This window comes from Nelumbo nucifera, chromosome 1 (genome assembly GCF_055504915.1).
Source record: "Nelumbo nucifera cultivar China Antique chromosome 1, China Antique-T2T, whole genome shotgun sequence".
Lineage (NCBI taxonomy): Eukaryota > Viridiplantae > Streptophyta > Magnoliopsida > Proteales > Nelumbonaceae > Nelumbo > Nelumbo nucifera.
The window spans coordinates 41,401,566-41,429,513 of NC_142649.1; the positions used below are offsets into that span (position 1 = coordinate 41,401,566).

At 37.0% G+C, this 27,948-nt stretch overlaps 1 protein-coding gene across 1 annotated transcript; it reads right to left on the bottom strand.

The window, feature by feature from the left end:
• Positions 1–27,948, bottom strand: LOC104588547 (KH domain-containing protein At5g56140). The gene is made up of 7 exons (XM_010246518.2): positions 27,737–27,948; positions 26,414–26,499; positions 2,994–3,142; positions 1,931–2,050; positions 1,728–1,844; positions 791–934; positions 1–672 (listed from the first exon to the last, which is right to left on the bottom strand). Exons 1-7 carry the CDS (start codon positions 27,841–27,843, stop codon positions 523–525), a joined length of 873 nt encoding a protein of 290 aa, XP_010244820.1. The 5' UTR covers positions 27,844–27,948; the 3' UTR covers positions 1–522.

Sequence of the window (27,948 nt, forward strand, 5' to 3'; positions counted from 1 at the left end):
TGAGTGGAAATAAAAGCGAATGAATGACATCTCAGAAACTTAATACAAACTAAAGTCAGTGCGTAACAATACAAAGTCCACTAGCTGCGTTAGGGGATGTACTATTGTAATCTCACCCTTGTGCACAAACCAAATCTTGATCCTTCTTTACAATAAACTCCCATCCCCCACCAACGTATACTAGAAATATCAAGGCAAGCATACCATAAATACCAACAATACAAGACGCAGATTGAGATCCTGTCCAACCAAACAGAGAGAGAGAGAGAGAGAGAAAGAGAGACCTCACAGAACCCAAAATGGCCCTCCACTACTGGTACTATCATCAATCTCCCCCCACCCCATATGGCAGATTTAACACACTTGAAATGGAAAGAGTTGGAATCAAACATATGCATCATTCCCAGTGCCTCGAGGGCATAAGCCAGACTGACACCCACCACATGGGATTCGGCTGGCATAGGAGATAAACAAGACACAAGCTCCAACAGGCCCACTTAAGAAGGATGTACTTTTACGGTTTTACCCCCTTGTCTTCGCCCTCTTCATGCCTAGACTGTTATTGAAGGGGGACACAGAACCAGACAAATGCGAGCCTTCCTCACGGAGTGTACCATTGAGCATTGCTAGCTCTCTAAGCTGTTGCTTCTTAAAGAAATCCTGACATTCATCCTGGAAAAGAGGGAATTTCTATTAGGCAAGTAAAGAGAATAATGCAATAGAAACTATAAATTAAGCCATTTCAAGAGATACAAATTCGGAGTTAGCAGAATGGAGGCAGCAAATTTACCACAGGTTTGAGTAAATCTTCAAGGATCTCACGTGCTTGCATTAAACGGGCATCAACTATTTCGACTGGCAATTCTGCCTCCACGAGTATGTGGAGAGGTTCATTTAAATGCTCATATCCTGGTTTTCCTCTCATCATTTCTTCCTATCAAAGAAAGTAGCAACAAACTTTAAGAATCAATGATGATATTTGTTGAGGACTGTAAATCCCAATTTTAATAAAAAAAGGAGCACATCCCTTGTGAAAAGACAGAAGGCAGTCAAGGCACCACTATAAAAAAATAGATGTGTTCTAATGACTACTCTTCCAATAATTAAAATTAGAAAGAAATATTTTTTTTCCGATATTTTCATGATTAAAGTTGCAATGGAACAACCCAAAGCAAAAAGTATTGTACTACTAGAATATTGATAATTGATGAAAGGTTACCATGCAGTTTTCCAACATTTTCATGTTTAAAATTACGAAAAAATGGCTTTATGCTATTTTAACCTCGGAATGGGACCTCTTTTTTCCTTTGAAACTCAAGGCCATGACAATATTGTGTCATCCTAAAAAAAGGTGATATCCCCATCCATCCATACATACATGCTACCAGAGTCCAGAGTACATAATTAAAAACCATTAAAAAATGGCTTCTCCTCCAAATATTGGGATTTAGAGCAAAATCAGACATTAATCAACATAACAGAGATGGCAGAGTAATGTTGGTGCATGAGTCTGGTAGTGTGCTAGTAAGAATTCTGCTGGGCCTGGTATAGGAAGTCAAGGAAACAGATCTAAATTTAGCTTGCATGTCTTGAATTAGAAAAAAAGGCCAGTAGGAAAACATGTATCGTCTTCTCTTTAGAGTCCTATACGCATGAATGGATAATAAAACGGATGTGTCTCCAGATGCATGTTATTAGAAACCACAGAAAAGAAATACTATCATTACCCGAGTTGGATCTTTGATGCTCCCACGTCCTCTGATAAGGACACGGCATTCAGTACTTGCTTCAACTCGCTTAAGAGAGTTCCCTCTAGGACCAAGAAGACGGCCAACAAAGTTGTACTGAAAAGTTTAATAAAGGAAAAGTCTGTCAAATCTTGCAAAATAAGAATGCATCAAATGGAAAAGTGTTTTCCTTTTTAACTTACATTGGGATACTTGTCCACAGGAACATCCACCAGGATTGTTTTCTTTACAATGAGACCAGACGAGCTACCCTGTGATCCAAGCCAGCTTGGTGTTGGTGAGGGCTGTAATAGTCCCAACCTCTGTGCATATAAAGACCCCATATGATGTTAAGCAGAACTAAGCAGTAAGAGCTGCAAAACTACTTGAAAAAGCATGTTACCACAACATTCCATTTAGACAAACTACTGCAATTTCAAATATTAGATTCAGCAAGAGAAAAAATGATGTATGAATTCTAAAATATCCCTTAACAGTCAAATAAGCACACATTCAAACAACAGAAGTATAAAGCCAGAAATCATGCTAACATTTTTGCATAACCACAGAAAATTTAGAACTCTATATCCTCTAAAGAAATGTAGCTCCACGTGACGAACCGCATTTTGTGATGCGATTATACTACCTTAACTTATCAATCAAATGGTGTGGGCTTACGTGCAAACTGGATACAAAAGAAAATAACATATGAACGTAACTAAATTAGAACCTCAAAACAATCAAGCCAATACCACAGAAAAAAAAGGTCACCCAAAAACTTGTTAGGACAAGTAAGACCCAAGAAGAGCAGAATGAATAATGTGGCTATGGCTCACTGCAATATCCAGAAATCAGAAACGATGCAGCCATGTCCATATATGAAGTAGACTACTGAATATTGGACTAATCCTTGTTTGATTTCATGGGAGGTTTCAATTAATGAAGCTGGTGTTATTGATAAAAAAAAAAGTACTGGGGGTTTTAAAGGAGAAAAATTTTGAAGATCTAAGAGGTTAACTATTTTGTCTGCAAAACGGAAGGGAAGTGGATTGTAAATGGAACCAGACCACATAAGCTAAGCTATTTGTTAGTTCTTGATGATTGTTAGTCTCAGTCTTCCTGTCATAGCAAAAATGGAAATTCAATCTACATCATTCATATAACGTAAAAGGTTAGTAGTAGATGTAAGAAAATTGTCAGGAATGCTTCTAATGAGTAGTAAAATTAGATGGAAAAAGAAGTTATGTTAATGGTTAGTATCCGTACTTCTGATTGAAATGCTGATGCCCATCCATTCATATCAGCTCCTCCTCCATTTGAAAATAATCCTCCAGATGTCAGGGGGCTAGCATGTTCAAGCCCACTTTGATCTAAAAGTGATGCATTCCCCAACAGTGTGGTTACACGCAATATTTCTGCTCCAAAATGTAAATTTCAAGAATAAGATGTACCGGTTAGCATTTGTTAGTCAGCAGTCACCAGAAAATGGACACATAAATTGGTCAATTAAATGGGTTAAGATTAGAACTCTCCTAATGGAATGATGTTAATTTTTTTTTAAATCATAACCTGAAACATTAAAAAAGATGTAGCTTATGTCTGTGAATTTTCATTGGATAGTTACCTAGAAGAATTGGACCTATGCCAAAAAGAGATGCATAGATTTCTAAAGCTTAGCTTATATGATACAGCTTATGTGCACAGAATTGGGTATGTAATTCAAACTACACTAAGTTGGTACCCAAAACAATAGAATTGTAAAACACAACATCCAAAAAGTAAGCATGAACAGAAAGAGCGAGGGGAAATTTACAAAATTAGCAGTTCATACATACATAAATACATGCATTCAACTGATGCAGGAACAAGGGTATTTACTAGAATTACAAGTCAACAGAAGCCAATGAAAACTTTTCTCTACTATCTTTGACACAATGGCCAAATGAAACAGAAAATTTTATATAGGCAAGCATAGGCCTAATCATAGACATCCATACTGCTCCAAACCATGTCATGCATGGAGACATTGAAATAAACAAGAGTACAAGAGAAACCATGCCTCAGGCATAAAATCCCTCAAGTCACTAAAAACGTTGAAGTATCATTTAGTGAAAACCAGTTAGCCATTATATATCCTCTCCATGTTCAGCATATAATTTACATTCCAGTTCCAAAGATATTGGCAGAAATCAGGATTATGTCTCACACAAATATGCATTACATGGCTTTTTTTGTATGGTCTGCCTACCTGAACAAGATTCTTACAACAACCTTACAAGGAGAGGAATGGTGATTGATTCACCAGAACGTGTGTTATGTTTTATGTAACAGGCAGAAGAATCAGTTGATCACTTGTTATTGCATTGCAGTTTCACCTATGACATATGGGTGAAAGTGTTCAAAATCTTGAATGTGAGGAAATTAATAGTGGAAGGGGACACAATTGGTGGTTAACTAGCTCCGAAGTGAGGAAATGAAAATGTGGATCTATAATAATGAGAAGAAAAAAATTCAGGTGGCTAACAAGAGACATGGAAATTTCCATCAGTTGGTGCAAGTGTAAATCTAATTCCATCGCAGATACTTTAGCCAAACAAGGGTTGGGATGTCAAGATCTGTTCTGGGCACAATTGTAAGAAAGGGATGCTGTCTAGGGGAGAGTGAAGCCCTTTTATCTCTCAATGTCTTTATATGTATATTTACTATTTGTACAATTCCATTTTCCTAATCTTAATGAAAGTTTACAGTTATTGATTACTAAAAAGAAAGTGTTCAGGATCTTTGCTATCAAGAGCTGCTGTCCGGTTTCAGCAGAAGCTTTTGTGAAAATAGCGAGGAAGCAAAGGCTATTCCAAAAGCAAAGGTTGTCTGTACCGCAGAAGAAGTGTAGCAGAAAATAGTGAGGAAGCTGTTATCCTGGTCATCAGCCCAGTTCTTTATAGATAGAGCAAACCTTAGTTCTCTTTTTGAGGTTGAAAAACTCAAATAGGATTGTGGTCTAATTCTGTTTGTACTCTCCCGATGTACAGCCTTTGGTTGTACAAAGGTTTTTATTATTTTGAATTAAAGAAATGATGCTTTTACCTATTCTCACATATATATATATATATATGGCTGGAAAATTAAACATTCTTGCATCAAACTCAAAATGCTGGCAAACCAAAATGAGACTTCTCCAATTTTGAATAGAATCTGGCACATAAATATCATGCATGCCAACCAACTCAGTGATATGTGATGAGAAATATCCACCTAGGCATAGCATGTCTGCCTCATCTAATTGTGGGGTGGGGTGGGGGGGTAAGCAAAATGAGATTCAACAGACCTCCCCCATTAAATGCTATACTGGTTGAGCTGAATGCAACTAATTTATCTTACTTCTTTGCAGTTTTCACATAGGGAATGGTTTACTAATCCGGTCATTAGCAAGCTTCTCTAAACTACCAAGGAATATTTTACTGATAAACTAATTTGGAGCTTAAAAAAATCTCCATAATACTTTCCCCACCTTAAAAATTATCCCAAAATACCTTTCCACATGTTCAAGAACCATCTTCTGTGGTTAGCCTTTACGTTAAAAATCGTGGATGACCATTATCAACTAAGAAAAATCATGACAAGGTGGGATATATGGCTGATATGAACAATGGGATTGAAGATGTGGTAAATCCTATGGACTCTATCTGATGGACAGGAAGAAAAAAGGCAGAGACAAGGGGCCAAACTGGAATTTGACAAAACAAACTTTCAAGAGGAGATAAAATGGAGGCAGTGGTCTAAATGTTTTTGGCTAAAACATGGTGACAATAATATGGAGTTCTTTCACAAAACAGCTACTGCTAGCAGGGAAAATTTGTTGAAAAAACTGGTAGTGAATGGTGAATTGGTAGAGGACAAAATTAAAAGTCACATTGTAAAAGAAACTTTACAAGGAAGAATGGGTGGACAGGCCAAGATGCCGCATAAGGAACAGCGGAGACCCTCAAAGGTCTCCAGCTCGTTACAGTGGAGACCATCGAAGAAGATGCCGCATAAGGAACAGGAACGCCATAACCCCAGGAGTGTGAAGAGCAGTGAGGTTTTTGACTCTGATTTGGAAAGATTGACAGACGATGAACTTTCTGATTCCAATTCAGATTTGGAAGAAACCATTATCTTGGGAAGTATCGACCTCCAAAAACCAAGAGATATACTGGAAGAGGGTAGCCTAAACACTGAACTGTTATTCCTAGAAGAGGAGACAGATTCGCAAGATTCTGGTAATATCAAAACGCAAAGAAGAGTGAGCCTTAGCAGCGGAGAACAGATCTTTCCCAAACTGGGTATGCTATGCAAAAGACAGGTGGAGTTGGGAACACTTAAAGAGGTAAGGCAGAGTGCATCCCGGCCAATAAACGAGTCCATTCCATATGTGTAGCCTAGTCAGGACATCAGGCCAGAGAGACAGGAATCAGACTTGGAGCCTTACCTAAGGATTCATGCAGAGGGAAAGAGAAGTGAAGTTTCTATGACTGTAGAGGGTGAGGAAGTATTGGTTGTACCTAGTCCGCTTCCACGGCTGAGTCTGGAAAAGGGGAAGGGCCTAGTCCTGACTCTAAGAATTGATACCTAGCAGCCGGTCCACATGCAACCATCTATGCTAATTCCAGGTAAGCCTGTCCATTTGGTTTTAGATACTAACTTGGGTTCTCTGCCTGTAACAGATGTCCTGGAATCCCAACCAGACCAACCAACTAGTAGCAGGGAAGTGGCGATTGATAATGATGGAGTCCGATCAGAGAAGGGAGTTGGGTTGTTAGAAAGGAAACAAGAGGAGTTAGAATGGATTTGGGAGCAGATTTGTGCCCTGCTGAAGGAATATAAACAGGAGGAAATGATAGAGGTGGCTCCAAAAAACCCTGAATCAGAGGCAAGAACTAATAGATTGGGGCAGGAATTAGGAAATAAAGGGTAGAATAGAAAGTCAGTGGGAAATAAGGGTAGGAAAAAGAAGAAAAAGTCTGAAGTAGAGAGACTAATAATGAACATTGAAGGGGATATCGAGTTCAGTGGCAGAGGGGAAAGAAAGAAGGGTTCTAAATGAAGAAACACTATATTGGAGGGCTAAATTCTTGAAAGGTAATGAAAATAATAAGCTGGAATATAAGGGGTTTGGGTAGTGCCAGAAAAAGGAGATCGATTAAGGAGCTACTTAGGAGACAAAATTAGCTGAACTGGATAGAAGGTGGGTCAGGGAGATCTGGAAAATAAGAGGGGTAAGATGGTCTTCAGCTCCATCATGGGGAGGCTTGGGGGGAATAGTAACTTTGTGGAGGGAGGACTTCGTAGAACCAGTAGAGGAGCTAATAGGAAACTTCATTGTATCCCTAAAATTCAGAATGGTGGAAGATGGATTTATTTGGGTGCTAACAAATGTGTATGGTCCAAATAATCACAGAGAGAGGAATGAGTTATGGGAAGAGCTTCATGGAATTCAAGGCTTGTGGGAAAGTCCTTGGTGTTTGGGTGGGTGGGGGGGGGGATTTTAATGCAATAAGATTCACAAATGAGTCAAATAATCCTAGGTAGGCCATTACAACTAGTATGAGGAAGTTCAATGACTTCATAAAATCCTGTGAGTTACGGGAGCTTCCTTTTACTACAGGCTCCTACACTTGGTCCAACTTCCAAGAAAACCCAACCTGCTCAAAGCTTGATAGATTCCTATTTAATGAGAGTTGGGAGAGCCACTGGAGAGGTTTGGTGGCTAAGGCCCTACCTAGGATAAGCTCTGATCACTACCCTATAGAAGTAGGACAAGAACCTCTTGGTAATGGACCTAGACCATTCAGGTTTGAAAATATGTGGCTGACACACCCGAACTTCTTGCCTAAGGTTAAGGAATGGTGGAGTGAAGAGATGAGAGAAGTGAAATGGGATGGGGTTAGATTCCACAAAAAATTAAAAAGGTTGAGAGGCAAAATAAAAGAATGGAATAAGGATCAATTTGGAAGAGTGGAGGAGGTAAAAGCTAGATTATTGGTTCAGATTGAGGAGTTAGATGCAAAAGAATCCCAAGGGATGATGGATGAGCAAGACAGAGAAATGAGGAGGAAACTGAAAAAGGAGTTAGAGGAGACTTTGTTGAGGGAGGAGATCTCTTGGAGACAAAAATCCAGACATAAGTGGATCAAGGAAGGGGATAGGAATACCAAATTCTTTCATGCTTTGGCTAATGGGAGAAGGAGGAAAATTTTGATACTAAAGCTTGAGGTTGATGGTGTGGAGATAACCTCTCAAGAGGAGATTGCTAGTAGGATTGTGGATCACTTCAAATCCATCTTTCAAAGACCCTTAGAGAATCGGTTAATAGTAGGGGAGGAGAATTGGCCAACTTTGAACCAAACAGATAAGGGATGGCTGGAAAGAATGATTGAGGAAGAGGAAATTAAACAAGCTGTTTTTTCTATGGATAGGGCTAAGGCACCGGGTCCTGACGAATTTACAATGGCATTTTATCAGGACTGTTGGGACATAGTCAAAGAAGACTTAATTGGAGTATTTAGAGAATTTGAGGATAAACATTTTGTGAGTCCTAGAATCAATGCCACCTTTATAGCCTTAATTCCCAAAAAGAATGATGCCAGACACCCCAAAGATTTTCGGCCAATTAGCCTGGTGACAAGCATCTATAAGATTCTGGCAAAAGTGCTCTCTAGGAGGATCAAAGCAATTCTCCCCTCTCTCGTTAGCCAAGCACAAGGAGCCTTTATACAGGATAGACAAATTACAGATCAGATCCTTATTGCAAACGAGAGTGTGGAAGAGATAAGGAGATCGGGCAGGAAAGGATTTGTTTGCAAACTGGACTTGGAGAAAGCCTATGACATAGTGGATGGAATTTCCTGCTGGAGATGTCAAGAAGACGTGGATTTGGGGATAAATGGTGTAATTGGATAAGAGGATGCTTAAACTCTTGTCGTTATTCAGTGTTGGTGAATGGGGTGGTTAAGGACTTTTTTCCAGCCAATAGAGGCTTAAGACAAGGGGATCCACTCTCCCCTTTCCTCTTTACACTTGTTGCTGATGTCTTTAGTAGGATGATCTCCAAAGCAGATGAGGAGGGCCAAATAAAGGGATGAAGAATAGGGAGCAAAGGCATTCTAGTAACTCACCTTCAGTTTGCTGATGATATTGTTATTTTCTTTGAAGAGAATGAGTTGAGCAAAGTGGAGAACCTTAAGATTTTAATAAGTACTTTTGAGAGGGTCTCCAACTTGAAGGTAAATTTTGATAAAAGTTGTGTGGCTGGAGTAAACTTAGAGAATAGAGAGATTGAATCCATTGCAGAATGCTTAGGTTGCAATATTTCTTCTTGGCCTTTGACATACTTAGGGCTACCCTTAGGAGCCAACCCTAAAGAAAGTAGTTTCTGGGCTACCCTTATGAGCCAATAGGAAAAAGAATTACATTTCAATAGGGGGTAGGTTAACTTTAATTAAGGCTACACTTGCCAACCTTCCAACCTACTTCCTTTCAATGTTCAGGATTCCTCCAAGGGAGGCTAAGAAACTGGAGAAGAGAATGAGGGACTTTCTATGGGAACCAGGAGAGGTTTAAAAGGATCACTTGATCAGATGGGAGATAGTTAACAAACCAAAGGAAGAAGGGGGTTTAGGGATAGGGAACATAGTGCTGAAGAATGTAGCCCTTCTAGGGAAGTGGCTATGGAGATGGCCCCGAGAGAGAGAGAGATTATGGCATGAGGTGGTGGCAAGCATTCATGGTTGTGTAGGAAATGGTTGGGGTTCCGGGATATCTTGCCAATCTACCCTTACTACACCTTGGAAGGCTATACATGGTATTCTCCCTCGCTTCCTCAGATTCATCAAGTGTGATGCTTGTTCTGGTAAGCTATTCTGTTCTGGGAGGATATTTGGGTGGGTACTCAACCCCTCAAAGAGTGTTTCCCCTCGCTCTATTCCCTTTCCCTTCACAAACATGAGCCAATTGCAACTTTTCTCCCGATCCCGTTAAACCCCTTATCTTTAAACTGAGACTTTGGGTTTCGTAGAGGGTTAAGGGATGGTGAGTCGAGTTGTGTTATTGAGCTAATTCATTTACTAGAATCCGTTTGCTTGGACCCCACTTCTTCTAATCAAAGGCTTTGGACTCCTCTTCCAAAAGGTACTTTTACTTGCTCTTCTTTTCTAAAATCCCTAAGTTCTAACCCCATTTCCCAAGGATTCTCTGTCAAAGAAGTCTGGGTGCGACCTATTCCCCCAAAAATTGTTGTATTCTGCTGGGAAGTCTTCTATGGGAAAATCAATACTTTGGAAAACTTACAGAAAAAGAGACCCTCGCTTTGTCTTCCCCCAAATTGGTGTTCCTTGTGTAAGGCCGAGAATGAGGACTGTTTCCATTTGTTGATTTCCTGTTCCTTTGCTACAGCTATATGGAGGTGGAGCCTTTGTTTATTTGGAGGTAGGTGGTCTATGCCTTCTGATTTTAGCTTGTTATTCAACCCATCTGTCTTTGTTTGGCACACTAGAAGAGGTAAGGTCATGTGGAATGTGTCAGGGCAGCCACTCTGTGGACTCTTTGGGAGGAAAGGAATGCAAGAATTTTCTTAGAGAAGGAAAGAGGGTTAGATGAAATGAAGGATTGTATCCTAACAAGAGCAATCCATTGGCTAAAAACTGTGGATATCTTTGATGACTTGTGGAGGAATTGGCTAGTAATAGCTAACACTTCAACAAAGAATGATAGAATTCTGTCAAAATGGGTTCCGCCTTTGGAAGGTGTCATCAAGCTAAACTTTGATGGAAGCAACCAAGGCAACCCCGGGCCTTCAGGTATAGGGGGTATCCTGAAAAATAAGGACAGCAACATAATATCCCTATTCTCAAGACTAGTGGGAGTGGGGGATTCCCCAAGGGCAGAAATCCTTGCTGCAGTACAAGGAATTCAGATCGCCAACCAGCTTGGGGTGGAGCATCTCCTAGTTGAAGAGGACTCTCAGGTGGTAACAAGGTGACTCCTAAACTTGGATACCACCATTTGGGGCTACAATGATCTCATCAAAAAAGTAAAGTGGTTAACCAACAATATGAGAGTTGAGGTAAAATGGGTTAGTAGGTTTGCTAATTCTTTGGCTGATGCTTTAGCCAAACAGGGGGTTTCTAGGGAAGATCTTTTTTGTGCTTCTTTGTAAGTTGTTATTAATTTGGAAATTTGTACTTAACTAGCCCGGAGAGGTTGCAACTCGTGCCTTTCCTTGGGGACTTTGTACTATTGTCTATTGGTGATTAATAAAATTATTTCAATTATCAAAAAAAAAAAGGGTGGACAGACCAAAGATTGATGGCCTTGAGTTTGATGGTCTAACAGAGGAGCAAGCTGCAAATTTGGAGAGGGAGTTTGAGGAAGGAGAAGTTTGGGAGGCTGTAAAGGAGATGGAAGGGGACAAAACCCCAGGTCCAAATGGTTTCACCATGGCATTCTTCAAACACTGCTGGGGATTCCTAAAGAGTGATGTTCTGAGGGTGATGAGGGAATTTCATGATTCTACAACCCTGGAAGGAGCTTAAATTCCATCTTTATAACTCTAGTTCCAAAGAAAAAAGGTGCAGAGGAGCTGAGAGACTTTAGGCCAATTAGCTTGATTAGTAGTATCTACAAAATAATAGCCAAGGTGCTCTCCAAGAGGCTCAAACAAGTGTTGGGGAACATAATCGCAGAAACTCAAGGTGCTTTTGTGGAGGATAGGCTTATGATAGATGGGGTGCTGGTAGCTAATGAGATGATAAATACCAGATTGAGAAGTGGGAAGGCTGGGTTACATTGTAAAGTTGATTTTGAGAAGGCCTATGATCATGCCAACTAGAGATTTTTAAAATGCATCTTAAGAAGAATGAATTTTGGCTCCAAATGGCAAAATTGGATGAAAGTTTGTATGAATACTCCTTCCTTTTCAATCTTGGTAAATGGAGTGTCTTGCGGTCGTTTCTGGAGCTCTAGGGGTTTATTTGTGTATCTGAAGCTCTTAGTAGATTGATGAAAAGGGCCACTTCGGGGGGGTTTTGTAGTAGGTTTAGTAGAAATCTGCAGAAATAAAAAACCTGCAGAAAAGATGAAGAAAGGAAATGTTCTTAAGAGAAGAAGAAGAAGAAGAAAGAAAAGAATGAGCAATCTATCCTGGCCACCCCCTCTCATTATTATTTATACTTAAGGTAAAAATAGGTACAATAACAAGTATGCCATTATAGCGCGGCTGAACACAAAAACTCAGTAAAGAACTTAAAAAAGGCACTCTAAAAGACTCCAAAGGGTCCCAACAAGTGTGTTGTGGTCCCCACTACCTATCTAAACAAATAATCAATAAAATTAACTCATAAATCTACACAATATCCTCAACACTCCCCCTCAAGTTAGGAGTAAATGTCACACATTTCCAACTTGCGCAGGTCATGTTCAAGCTTGTTCTTTGCAACCCCTTTGGTGAAGACATCGACCAACTGTAACTCAGAGGAGATATATGGTAGGTAGACTTGCTGTTACCCATTCTCTTATGAAGTGTCTGTCAACTTCAATGTGCTTTGTCTTGTCATATTGAACTGGATTGTGGGCAATATTGATTGCAGCTTGATTATCACAATACATCATGGGCTCCTTTGCATCTATCCCAATCTCACTCAACAAGGATCTAACCCAAAGTAATTCTAAGACACCACGGGCCATAGATCTATATTCAACTTCTACACTTGACCGTACAACCACTAACTGTTTTTAGCTTTTCCATGAGACTAGATTTCCTCCTACAAAGGTGCATACCCCTGATGTAAATCTCCTGTCATCTAGACATCCTACCCAATTTGCATTTGAATAGGATTCCAGCTTCAAATTCCCATGATCTGAGAAAAAAAATACCTCTACTTGGATGTTTCTTCAGGTATGCAAGTATCCTATCAATGGCTTCCCAGTGTTGAACCCGAGGAGCATGCATATATTGACTCACAACACCCACAGCATAGGAAATGTCTAGATGTGTCATGCATAGGTATAGTAGTCAACCTACCATCCTCTGATATCTCCCCACATCCTTAACCAACTCACCATCCAAAGCATTAATCCTATGGTTTGGATCAATAAGAGTATCAGCTGATTTAACACCTAACTTCTCAATTTCTTGCAATAGATCCAATACATACTTCCTCTGAGAGATGAATATCCCATGCTTGGATCTTGCAACCTCAATCACTAGAAAATACTTCAGTTCTCCTATATTATTAACCTCAAATTCTTGTTGCAATGACTTCTTCATTGCATCAATCTCCCTCTGATTATTTCCTATAACAACTATATCATCCACATATACAATCAGTATTGACGCCAGTGATTCTCTCCTCTTCACAAAGAAAGTATGATCTTATTGAGTATATATGTATCCAAGGTGGATCAATGCTCCCCTAAACCTGTCGAACCACGCTCTAGGTGACTGTTTTAAACCATATAATGATTTTTTCAACCTACAGGCTTTTCCCTCACCACCATTCTCATTGAAGTCGGTTGGAATATCCATATATACCTCCTGCAAATCGCCATTAAGGAAAAAGCATTTTTAACATCAAACTAGAAGAGTAGCCATAAGTAAGTAGCTACTAAAAACAAGAGAATCCAAACTGAGCTCATCTTAGCCACTAGTGCAAAGGTCTCTAAATAATCTAAACCATAGGTTTGAGTATTACCCTTTTGCAACCAACCTTGTTGTGTACCTCTCAATGCTGCCATTGGCTTTGTACTCACAGTGAACACCCATCTACAACCAATTGCCTCCTTTTCCGTAGGAAGATCAACTATCTCCCATGTTTGATTCTTAAGCAAAGTTTCCATCTCTTCTATCATAGTTGTTCTCCACTCAAGTGTGGAGAGAGCCTCACTAACATTCCTAGGTATAGACACGGAATATAGTGAAGAAAGGCACAATAGGAGGGTGAAAGGGCACTATAGGAAAGATGGTGTCAAATGCAATAGGTTGTACACTTCCTCTTTCCCTTGCGGAGTGTAATGGGAAGATCAAGATCAACTATAACATCATCAGTGTTAGGTGCAAGAACATCATCAATAAGATCAGAGGCAATGACAAGCTCAAGGGAAATACTTGGAATTTTATCAACCGAACCTAGAATCTCGAATGGACTGAAGGAGAGTGGTGCAAGTTCTTCTATTGGAGCATGTGTGGAGTCAACCCTCTTGCATTGGCGCTGAAAGAACTATAAGGCAAGCCATAGTGGATCAATTAGTGATACCGAAGCTGGTGGTGGAGCAACAGATGGAACTGATGATGGAGCTAATGATGAAGAAACAGATGGACTAGATGGAGGAACAAGAAGAACAGACTGTAAGCTCCCCCCCCCCCCAAAAAAAAAAAAAAGAAAACACTCCCCTGAGGAGGACTACCATAGAAAAAGAATGTAGACTCAAAAAAATGTAGCATCCATAGTAACAAATATGCTTCCCATTTCAAAGAACTTAAAAAAAAGATGACCTAAACGATAATGCCAGAGCATAATCTGAGTCGCTGACTCTGACCCACTACTGCTACTACTAACATGATGGCTCTGATGTCTTGGAAGCTTATCTAGAAGGTAGTATGAAATTCTTGTAAGTGCAACTTATTTTAGAAAATATAGTATGAAATTTTCACCATCTTACTTCAAGTGATACTAAATACTATGCCAAGGAAATGTAACATAAACCATGGTTTTAAAAGGTGGTTGAGGTGAGGCAACTAGATTCCACCAGGCCTCAGTAGCCTTAGTTGCAAGATAGAGGGTGTAAGCCTCAATTTGAAGCGTACACCTCTAGCCTTTCTCCTCATTTTATATGAGCTAAGGGCCCCAAGTTGAATATATATTATCCATATATTTATGTATATTATATATATTTTATATTATTTATATATCATAAATGAATATATATGCATTATATATAAATATACATTTATTATATATAAATATATAATAAAAAAATCATAAATATATATATAACATTATATTATAAATAAATAATAATATAATATATATATATATATATATTTATATATAATGTATATTATAAAAATCAAAAAACCAAAAAACCAATTACGAACCGATCAACCGGTTAACCGATCGGCTTCGGTTCGATTTCAATTACCAGTTTCCCAAAAAATTGGTACTACCAGTTTGGTTTGGAAAAAAGGTCCATGGTTCGGTAACCGAATCATGAGCACCCCTAGTGGTGGCTTCTTCGATCAAAATATTGAAGATTCAAGAGAAAGAAATGAATAAATTGATTAAGGAGAGAGCGAAATCAAATTACGTACATGTCAATCCTCCTCCTTCCCCCTTCTTCTACTGACACATTTCCCTATGTGTCTATAAAACGGTAAAACCAGAAAAATCACATTCAACGATTCAAGAAGAAGAATCTTCTTCTTTAGCTAAAGCACATGCCAATACTCTGATCATATATACTCGACAATGATCTTGCTTGCATCCAATATCAATGATGCCTGAATACAAGTTCAATAAGGAACCATCTCTAACTTAATTGCTCCATATTCTGTTATTATTTATGTATATATCCCTTCTCTGTCTTTTTGTACTCAGAACATAGAAATATTTTAGTGGGTTTGGGGCTGTGTGGTGTGGTATTCATGTCGAAGATTTCAATGATTAAAGTTAAAGGCTCTCTATACATAAATGGCCCATCTTTTCCCAATTCATCTCCACTAGTAAGTAGTAACTACCCTACAAAATGGACATAAACGGAACTACTTTATGAGCTTCAAGCCTTCAACTCATTAATAACAATCATCACAAGTAGTGTATTAAAAAAGAATCCACCCTTTCTTTATTTGTACTTTAGCTTACAATATCTTATGCTAATTAAAGGAACAACACAAGAACTATGCCAATTTCTGATGCATAATATACTCAGTGCCCTGACCTCAACCAAGGAAAAGGATTTCAATTTGTGGTTCAAAAATTATGGCCATTATCTGATCTCCAATTTGTTGGCAGTTGACACTGACTATCCTAGGTCCTAGGAGGGTGGGTAGGGGGAGATACAGAGCTAACCTTGCACAAAAGTGACCACTCGGACTCAAATCTATGTTACCAGGCTTGTCGGCCCAAGCTTTTATCATAACACCAACTACCAAGTAATTGCTCCATGGAAGAAAAAAGGAAATAACATTACATCTGAAAATTATAACATCAATGGAATTCAAACACTTGATGGATCGGAAAGCTTCGTAGATGAACTGAGACGTTTAATTAATATTTTATTACTAATTTACTACCAATTATGAGAAAAAACTAGATGATCAGCAACTACCACTTCAATTTTGTGCACAAAAATAATTTAATTTAACTCAAAAGAAAAAGGGATTGGGAATGACTAATGAGAGATATTTACTTCGTAGTTGGGAGATGGAATGAACACGATTAGATTTTAGATAGATGGTGGGGTATCTTCCTTCACTTGCAGTAAACCCAAAGATGGTTAAAGCACCACATCCCGATTGCCCAGATTTATGCGCACAGTACAATGAAGTTGCAGGAACTTCAACTTTGTGCACAAAAATAATTTAATTTAACTCAAAAGACAAAGGGATTGGGAATGATTAATGAGAGACACTGACTTCATAGTTGGGAGATGGAATGAGTGCGATTGATTTTAGATAGATGGTGGGGTATCTTTTGCAGTCAACCCAAAGATGGTTAAAGCACCAGAACCCAATTGCCCATATTTATGTGCACAGTACAATGAAGTTGCAGGAACTTCTCAGCAAACAAAATCATGAAGTCTATCCCTTTTTGGCATCAATAGTTGCAAGTCTTATGCTGCAAAGTGGGCTATATTCACCATACATATTCTTGTTGCAGGTGTAGCATTAATATCATGTAAAGGTTCCTTCGGTGTCTGAAATTAAAGCATTTGACATGATAAAAGAATTACCAACAGTGACCATACATTTTGCATGGTTCATACCAATGTCTGTCCCAATTACAAGCTACCACTTTTCTTACCTCTCTACCTTTTCTAATTGCTTTCCTTTTTGGCTTTTTCCTTATATAATCTTCCTTTTCTTTGCTATGTATAGTTTAACAACTTGTGGCCCCATAATCTGTGTTTCTTATATCTTAAATCTTACCAAATGTAATCTCCTTCTCCTGTCCAGCAGAAGAAATTTACCATTTCCAGATAAGCAAGAAAGCACAATGGTCCTTGTAGCAGTGTAGCACAGAACCTCAGAAGTATGATGGACCATTGGGTTAATGTCTAGTTGTTACAATTTTTATTAATTTAATACTATTAATAGTTAACATGTCCAAATCAGATTTCTTTTAATTCATTACTTGCCAGTTGATGAGATGTTATATGCTTTGTCTTTGTCTTGGAGGCATTTACATGTTGTATAATTGACTTGTCTTGATTCTTTTTTCTTTTGATAAATTTCTTAATTCTTTTTTTGGTTATAAGTTATAACTTAATTTAATTAGTATTAGTTTCTAAATTTTGACATAAAATCCTCTCGTTATATTTGTTAATCACTTAATTTTTCTTTGTTGTAGGTTTATATATATATTTTAAATTTAACCAAAAAAATGTCAAAAAGAAGTAGACAAGGAGGAGAAGGAAATAGAAAATATCATAAATGGAAGTATGGAACATAAATGAAAGAACTGAAACAAAATGGAAAGTGAAATGTATATTTAAAGTGTAATTTTTGTGAAAAGCAAGTTTCAGGGGGTGTAAAAAGGATGGAAGCACATCTTGTAGGAACTCATGAAAATGTAGCCCTATGCAAAAGAGCTCCTCCCGAAGAAGTTGAAGAAATTGAAGAATTTTTTAAGAAATTCAAAGAGCATCAAGAAAAAAAAAAAAAAAAAAAAACTACTGAGGAAATGGAAGAGGTTCGTTGAATACGATATTTCCATAGATCTATTGGTGAGATAGTTATAAAATTTAATAGTGCAAGGGAATCAAGAAATACATCTAATTGTGGTGTTATATCAAGAAGAGTATGGGGACCTATGGACGAATTTGTCGTTTCCAATCAAAATGCAAGCAAACAATTTGAGAAACAAACCACATTGAATGCACATTAGAAAAAGGAAGAAAGAAATAGAGTTTGTCGAGAAATTGGGAGAATGATATGTGAAAATGGTTTGCCATTTAATCTGTCTAATTCCCCTTCATTCAAGAGTGCATTTGAAGCTGCATGTGCATATGGAAGAGGATTAAAGCTTCCTACTATGCACGAAGTAGGCACTTAGATCTCAAATGAAGAAGTCCAAACAATAAATGAAAAGATGGCTGATTTTTTTATCAATAACTCAATAAATTAATTTCATTAGAATTAGAAAAAACAATACAACCAGATGTTGTAAAAGGAAACAAAGAAGATGGCTGATTTTAAGAAGTCATGGGAAGAACATAGACGTTACATATTGTCTGATGGGTGGAAAGATGCATCAAGACAAAATTTAATAAACGTTTTGGTTAATTGTCCTAAGGGTACATGGTTCCTGAAGTCTATAGATGCATCGGATATTGTAAAGGATGGTAAATTGTTGTTTAAGCTTTTGCATGAAGTTGTAGAGGAAATTGGTGAGAAGAATGTTGTGCGAGTGATAATAAATGATGCATCTAATTATGTAAAAGCTAGTAAGATGTTGATGAAAGAAAGGACGAAGTTGTATTGGACTCCATGTGTTGTCCATTGTATAGACTTAATATTGGAGGATATTTTTAAACTTCCAGTTCATGAGTCTGCCTTCAAAAATTCAAAAAGAGTACTGAATTTTTTGTAAACAATCATGGATGGGTGTTGGCATTGATGAGAAGTTATCTAAAGAGTTTGATGGGTTCAATGTGAACTTTACAAAGTATGTTTACATCAAATAAGTGGGCACAAAGTTTTTATGCAAAAAATCCTGGAGGAAAAGCAATTAAGGCAATTATTTTGATAGATAAACGTTTTTGGGTATCTATAACTTATGCTATTAAAACCACTAAACCATTGGTCATTGTGTTAAAAAAGGCGGATTCTGATAAAGAGAGAGCAATGGAGTTCTTATATGATGCAATGGATAAAGGTAAGAATGAAATTGCAAAAAAGATATGAATTGGAATGAGGCAAACTACAAACCGATTTGGGATGTTATAGATAGGAGGTGGGAATTTCAGCTTCAACAAGACTTACATTCATGTGCTTATTATTTAAACCCACAAATATGGTATGGATCAAGTTTCTCCAAACACCCAAAATAAAAAGAGGTTACCATAACGCCCTAGATGGGATGTTTCCAGATAGGCAAGAACAAGAGAGGATAGAGATGCAACTTAATGATTTTCGATTAAAAAAGGGATATTTGGGAAGAAGTAACATAGATACAATCTACAATATTTAAAATGAGCCCCAGTAAGTTAAATTTTAAATTTTATAATTTTAATATTATTCAAGGTTATATGATTTCTTATATTAAGTTGTATTATGTTGTTTTATATATGGTCTTTTTAATAGTTGAATGGTGGTTAGTGTATGGTGAAGATACTCCACCTATACGCTTGATGAAATTTGCAATAAGAATAAAGTCTTACTTGTAATGCTTCTCTTGTGAGCGAAATTGGAGTTCATTCAATCAGGTAAAATTCTTCAAATAATTTAATGTTCAAACTTTAAAATGTAATATAATAATAGATTTCTAACTTTGAACAGTTGTGATAATTTTTAGATTCATACTAAGAGGAGAAATCATTTAGCGCAAAAATGATTAAATTCATTGGTGTATGTCATGTATAATTTGAAGTTGTCGTAGAAACAAGCAAGGAACAAAACTGCAAAGGATCCAATTAGTATAGAGCCTGATGATATAGGATCAGATGATGAATGGATTGCAGATGAACGTCCAAATGATCCAGCCCTAGAAGAACTTCCTCCATTTAAATGGTTATTTGTCTTAAAGTGTGTTATTTGGATTTTGGAACTATATTTTGTTATTTGGATTTGAAATTTTATTAGAACTATGTTTTGTTATTTGAATTTGAAATTTTATTAGAACTATGTTTTGTAATTTGGATTTTGGAATGACCTCTTAAAGTGTAAAATGTAGAATGTAGAATGATTCTTTGTCTCAAATTTTAAATATGGAGTCACATATGTTTTCTTAGTATGATCCAGCCCTAGAAGAACTTCCTCCATTTAAATGGTTATTTGTCTTAAAGTGTGTTATTTGGATTTTGGAACTATATTTTGTTATTTGGATTTGAAATTTTATTAGAACTATGTTTTGTTATTTGAATTTGAAATTTTATTAGAACTATGTTTTGTTATTTGGATTTTGGAATGACCTCTTAAAGTGTAAAATGTAGAATGTAGAATGATTCTTTGTCTCAAATTTTAAATATGGAGTCACATATGTTTTCTTAGTTTCTTTCCTTTTTGCATGATTGAAAGTTCTTATTAGTTCATCTTTTAAGGTGAATAGGAACTGTGAAATAAAGAACACTCTTTTAAGTCTTTATTTGTTCCCTTTTATAGGAATTTGCAATTTTGGACTTCAAGGATTCATATTTTGTGGTTTTATTATTGGATTGCATCACATGTGTGCTCTAAGTAGATAAGGTACATTCATTTGATCCCATCTTTTTTATTCAACTTTTCTTCTATAGTTTAGACTTTAGAGATTGTATTGTAGTAACAAATTCTATAATAATAGTTAGTGGTTAGTTAGTTACTAGTTATTTTGATTATAATATTATTTCTTCATTGCTTAGACTCCATAAAATTATTCTTGAAAAGATTTAAACACACAATCAGCAATTATTGGACCTTTGATACACTAAATAAGTCACAAATAACTATATAAAATTTCAATTATTTATTTCTTTTTATGTTTCCATAATTTTTAAGTTTTTAGTTTGAAGCCTCAAACTGCCTTGAGGCTTATGCCTCACCTCTTTAGCACCAACTGCTTCGCCTCCACCTTTAGCCTTTTAATACCTCAATGAAGGGAATTCATATCCACAAAAGGACTAATAATACTCCCAGCTTGCCAGGTAGTCCCAATGAAATCAACTTACAGATCTTTTAAATGGATTAAATTTGCTTGACATGCTTCATTCTCTATGGTTGTATACATGAGGTTTACCTAATTCTAAATAAGAAAGAGTGGATTACATTCTCAAACAAAGCAACCACCACCTAATTCTAAATAAGAAAGTGGATTACATCTCTCTCCTTCACAAAAGGTTTTTTTTTTATTTTCCTCCTTTTTCCTTCTTTTAAAATCTTCAATAGCTCTTCTAGAAAAAGCTTTTCCACCTAAAAAAATAAACCGAATACCTTACCAACCTCTACATCTATCCGCAAGACTCTTCACACCCGTTTTTCCACCAGAGACCTCTCCCACCATAACAATTGGCTTGACTCCTGTACCTGAGGTATCATAGTCATCCACCTTCTCTCCTTATCCCCCTGAATAATCATACTTCACCACCCCTTCGATCGAGTGCGACCCAATCTCCTTCAAGCTTTTAGAACAAGCTCCCCCTTGGATCTTCTTAATTGTGGTTTTCAGATTCACCCCTCTTCTCTCATACACTCTTTTATACTTGCTGGTAGGACCAGCCCTAGTAATCCCTGCTTTCAAGCATGAAAAGACCTTCGTCACATGCACAAGATGCAATTTGCATGAACAATTACTTTTCTTTGCAGCCGTTGAACCTTCTTCGAAAAAGTGCTATGAACTTGTAGTTCCCTCTTCCTACCTAAATCAACTCCAATTTTTCCTTCTACCACTTATTGAATGTATTGAAGCTACAGATTCAATATATTCAATAAGTTGTGTAACGTATTAATCCTATATGGTCAAAGAATGACCCTTTATATTTTCTGTAAATTAAACATGATAAGAACATCAAGGGAAAATTTTACAAAACTAGTCTATCTACCATTTCGCATTCCCTCCTCGCATAACCAACTTTTTTTTGCATAACTCAACTTTCTTAGTCTATCTACCATTTCGCATTCCCTCCTCGCATAACCAACTTTTTTTTTGCATAACCCAACTTTCTTCAGATCCATGTTGCAGGAACTCTTCCAAATGAGAATCTATTTTTAACATTTGCCACATTCCAACACTTCATGGATTCTGGTTCAGTAAAGCTTGATTTCCTTATTCTTTGATTTCCTTGATATAAACTATTATCTACCATACATTACAACTTACAACCTTTCATCATTTTCCTTCAAAGAGCTCCTAGATGGCAAACATAACAATGTAAAATAATATTAACATTGTCCATAAGAAAGAATGGAAAAGATGATAGTACACCATTTATTTGTGCTTCAATTCGTAAAAATGTTATGCAATCACCAGATATCCTGTTTTCTAATCCAATAAAAGCTTATTAACAAGAAATCTGATTGCATTAACCAAGTATTTAATCACAATTTCCAAGCTCTTCTTCATCAGTACCCCAGCTAACCTGAGCTCTAATTGATACACCTTGTGTCTTTCTTATGTAATAAAATAGCAAAACAGGATCAAATATTCTGTTAATCAATTCCTATACTGTTATGTATACTTACCAAAAAAAAATATTGATATAGAATGATCATAAAAAAACAGTCTTCAGTTCCTTTAATTTAAGACTTTGAGTATAATAAAATAAAAGTTCCATAAAATATTTAATGATTGAATCTATTGCCAGAGTACCCATTGGACGTTTGGTATTCAAGCATACAACAAGTTTTTCTTCTCTTAAATAGTAAGAAGTATCCCCCTCCTCCAATCCTCAAAAGCTTGAAAAGGAAAATAGAGTAGTGAGATATCACATCAAATAGTATATTCCCAGTATAGATGATGTTTCTCCTAACTCCTCCAGAAAAATTATTAGCTTGGAAGTTATGCAGTCCTTGGGATCCATGTTAATGAGCTGTTTATTCTTGTTGCCAAACATCCAATACTTTGAACCTTGCCTGCACCATCTCTAAAGATTCCTCCAATAGCTGACATTCCCGAGTTTCCCATGGAGCTCCCATCAAAATTTTATTTTATTTTATTAACTGCTGGGGGTATCCACTCCATAACCACCTTATCCTTCTTTAGAAGAAAGTGCCCATGCCCTTAAAATATCATTCACTGTTTATTCTTGTTGCCAAACATCCAATACTTTGAACCTTGCCTGCACCATCTCTAAAGACTCCTCCAATACCTGACACTCCCGAGCTTCCCATGGAGCTCCCATCAAAATTTAATTTAATTTTATTAACTGCTGGGAGTATCCACTCCATAAACACCTTTTCCTTTTCTTTAGAAGAAAGTGCCACTTCAGTCCATGCCCTTAAAATATCATTCACGGAAAAGCCTTGGAAAAGATCAAGTGTCTTTACCCTGTGTGCAACTTTGAGTTTTATAGTCTCAAAATTTTCCTCCTTCGATCTACTTTTCTCATTGACGATCCTCCCAAGGAGTTCAAACCACTTGGGCTGTAAAGGCCCACTACATCCTGTGGAGGATTCCACCTGCAACCAAAAAGAGCACAACAGAAGTCCCAATTATTAATTTGATTCTCTTTTCTTTATTTCCTTCTTATTTTCCTCCCATTTCTAGGGTGGATTCTGTGGGGATATCAGGACCTCCTTTTTATTGGAGCAACCAAGTAATGTCCATCCACTGTAGCTGGCATCGTTGAGGTCAGGATGTGCCCTCAACGCTACCCTATCTATAGCTGGTCTCTGAGTAGGCTGTACGCAGCCACCTTTTGCTTCTTCTTCTGAGCAGCTGAGTAGGTTGTAAGCAGTAACAACCACAAACAAGGATAGAGTTCCTTAATGTTTTGGTTGTAGGCTGTAATCTGGCAGCCCCCTTTTTCTGTCCTTCCTATATAAAACGAGCCAAAAGTAATTCTATATTGCAAGTCTTTCACTGTTTCCCTTCAGATCCAAACTTGTTAAGTCAAAGAATAACTGATTTGACCAAAGAAAAACCCATAAAGTATGGTTATGGTCAATTTTCTAGCAAAATTTAGCTGTCTTTTTATCCTGTATATGCAAGTTAAGTAGCATTCTTGTACGGTTGTACCCTAGTTTTGCAGGTTCTTAAGTGTCTGCTCCTGATTATTACTGTATCTATGTGCGTTAATGGCCTGTTAATGTTAAATGGCATGTCTATCTTCCAAAATTCAGATCTGCAAATTATTATGTTATGTATTGATTTTCATTTAATTTTTCAAAAGTTGTGCCTTGCTTTGTTCAAGCACATGCCTTGCCTTGAGCCTTAGATGCTAGGAATTCTCGAGGAATGGGCCCCAACCAAACAGCTTTTACAGGAATTCTCAAGGGACAGAAGGGTTGAAAACAAGCACTTTTATGAGTACCGACAAGGTTTTGTTAAAATAAAAACATAGAGTAATATACAAATGGCTACATCTCAGAGATTGGGATGGCCAATATAGAAGCTGCATACATCAAAGGTCCCCCCCCACTCTCCAAAATAAATCTTCTCTATTCACCACTTGTTTTACTAAAGCATTTATGATCTGCTAACCTACTAGCTGATCTATGAGCCCACGTTGTATTGATACTTCTGTTTCTTTTGAGATCATCTCCTTCATAATATGTCAGAAACAAGCATTTTAGGGAAATTTAAGGACAAAAGAGTGTCAATTGCCTTCACAGCACACACACTATTGCCCCTTCGCATGCATTAGAGATTAACATTCTTCAATTGCCCAATTAGAAGAATAACATCCTCATTTTCATGCTCTGTAAGATAATTTTAAAACCTAGCCAATAAAGCCTGTGGTTCATCAACCAATAGATTTACAGACTATACTGCAGAGGCAGTTAAGCTGAATATCATAGGCAAATTAGAATTTCAAAATTGTCCTAAGAAATTGTGTGGATGGATGGTGACTTGCTATTCCTTACCACTTTTTGTAATCTATGATACCCAGATACCTGTTCAAGGGTTTCAGTTCATGTCAGATATGAGATACTTCAATTTTGTGTAAATTCCACATCAAACACGTTATCCAGCCGTGCCTTTGGCATATCTGGGTAATATAGCTCATAACTTTTTTATTGGAAACGGTTGCTTATATTAAATAAATAAAAATCAGATCATTGCAATATAACAAGTATCCCAAACATAGGGGTGAAGACCCCAAAAAGAAAAATTATTATTACAATTCCACCCAAAACAATTGTTCCCTGTTACCCCCTTGCTTGGCCAATGTGTCTGCCAAACCATTTGCAGATCTCCTGGCCCACAACAAATTGCTTATAACTTCATTTTTTTTTGGATAAATCTCATAACTTACTCCATTGACCTTTACCACATCCTAAATACACACTGAACTACTAATCTCCACTTTATGCACCTAGAAGGTGCATTTCATTACAAATCTAAGAATGAGAAATATCTATTTAGTTCAGAAAAGTCACTGTGTTGTCCCTTGAAACTAAAGGATCTAGTTGCCAAACACTTGGACATGCTGACACCTAATACTTCGCACAGCACTTCTTGTAGCATCTTGACAATGCTCCTAGTTGAAGTCAGTGAATAACCCTGAATCTTCGCATTTTTAAACAAGGATCAAGAAAAAGGAGGACACATACAATCAGTCAACACTTTGACATTCATATTTCTATTATATGTTTAAATTATTTACATAATTATATATTATTTACCATCATGTCACATGGATTTTTGTTGTGGACATCTGAATGTATAATGTGCCAAGGAAACACTATTAGAAAATGTGCACAATCATGCATCACGATGTGTCTGTTTGTAGACATGCACAATCATGAGAGAGAGAGAGAGAGAGAGAATGGAGGATATAAAACTGTTCCTCTGGGCAGGTAGTATACAAGACAGCAAACATGGTAGAATGGCAGAACTATTTTGGCACGCAAAGCAAAGTGATATAAATATATTTCCTATATGCAAATTCAAATGAGACCAGATTTTTCATTAGCACTTTTTTTGTTAGTTAACTTTTCACTAGCACATCAACCCATTATAACTGACAAACTTTAAAGCTAATAAATCTTTTGCATGTAACTTCTTATCAGTTCTATCTAAATCTTCAATGATATCAAGAAAAATAAAGAATATATCTAATATTAGCATGTTGTAAATCTTCTTCAATTTCATTTATCCAAAGGAGAGAGCAACAGAACCCTTGAAGCAATCATCATAACAAGTTCACCATCCGCAATTCCATACTATGCACAGGAATTCCAAATTCATCATAAAGAGATGCTGAAAATGGTTATCCTTGATTAAGTAAGATATTGTCCGATATCTGATTTACATACATCGTAAATGTTTTAATTATAAGCAGCAAGAACAACAACCACAATTATCTAAGCAATCTTCTTCAAGTAAGCCTAAAAATGAAATTCCATTTCAGCTCAAAGCCATGCAAAGTAAAATATCCAACTCAAACAGAAAACAATAAGGGAGAAGGCAGAAAGATTTCCCCTGAGACTCCCATTTAACACAAACAAAAAATAAAATAAAATAAAATTATCACCCATATTTTGAGCATGTGTTATTTCCTCCTTTTTTTTTCTCTTTTGGGGCAGGGAGTCTTCCACAACCACAGGATGTTTGGAACTAAATTGTGATCTTGAAACTCACCCTGGTTCAATAACCGATAGCTGTGTGGCAGCACAGGCATAAATGGACTAAGCTTGTGGCGCTCTGCCAATAGATCAGAGAGGTACCTGCCAACAAATAGTTGAATCTGTAAGAACTAACCATGCAAATATACAGGCACATGACTACCTTTTAATTTGTGAATATGCCCAAGATATGAGCGTATGTATGTATAGCCATATGCTACCACACAACTTTTATAATATGCAAAGTAAAGCAATATCACAATGATTTAACTAAAAGAAGAAACATAATTTGCTGCTGATTTAACTAGTGATTGATTGGAAACACCTACAAGCACTAAAAGAAGAAACATAGTAGACCAAAAAAACATGAAAAACGAACAATCTTTGAATAAGTTTACAGTATTAAAATGTAAATGCATGATAAAGGAAGAAAAAAAAAATGAAGAGAATGAAGAACAATTATTTTTCCTCAACTTTTCACAATTTCCATTTGAAGAACAAATTTGCGAAAGACAAATGAAGTCCGGGAAGTAATGATCTACATTATTTTTTTCCATACCAATAACATGTTACAAGAATGACTCACTTGGAAAACATCAGAAACTAAAGCAGGGACAACTAGATAGAAACTGAAAACAGAGAAGATCCAAACTCACTAATGTCAATGACAGCCAAGCCAACAAGAGAATTAGTTCTCATTATTACCCCCCCCCCCCCCCACCCCTCACCACCACCAATAAATAAATAACTACTTAAAAACATAACCAGCAGCAGAAAAGGATCCAAAACACTGACCAGGTTGAAGCAAACAAAAGCCGAAACTAAAGGAAACTTATTCGGAAACATTCCAGAGATCAAACCGGATATTCAACCTTGGGGAAAAAATCACTGCCTAAACGAGTATAAAACCATGATATTCGAAAAGGCAGGAATTGAATAAATCAAAAACCTTACTTTCCACATGCAACATCCAAATCATGGTGATTAGATAGAAAATCCTCAAAAGTTAGAAGCGCTTACGCATCATATCAGATCATATTGCATTCAAATAAAAATGGATCATCTGAATTCCAACATTTTTCGTGACATCAAGGAAATAAAAGGACAAAAAGTATGGAAAAAATCAGATAAATGGAATGGTAATAAGACAAATCAAAGAACAAGTTCTAATGGAATCAAATACCATAGGAACTGGAAAATAGGAAATAAGACGATGATGTATAAGTCGAATTAAACGAATACGATACAACGAAAAAGATAAAAAAAAAAAAAAAAATCGCTCCTCTCGATTTAGTGCTTCTCTTTATTTGCAGAAATAGGCAAAGTCTTTGAAGCTTACTTCTCTTGTTCGACCAGAGCGTTTGTTGCAGAACGAATGCCGATGTGAGGAGAGTGAGGAGCGGTAGAAGGAGAAGGTGAGTAAGCCATATATCTGCCGGAAGACATGTTTGCAGAGAGATAGACCTTAGATCCCGGCCAGATTCCAGCGGAATGGCTAGGGATCCGGCGGAGATGCTTCTAGTTGAGTCGGCAGGAGGAGAGGTACTTATA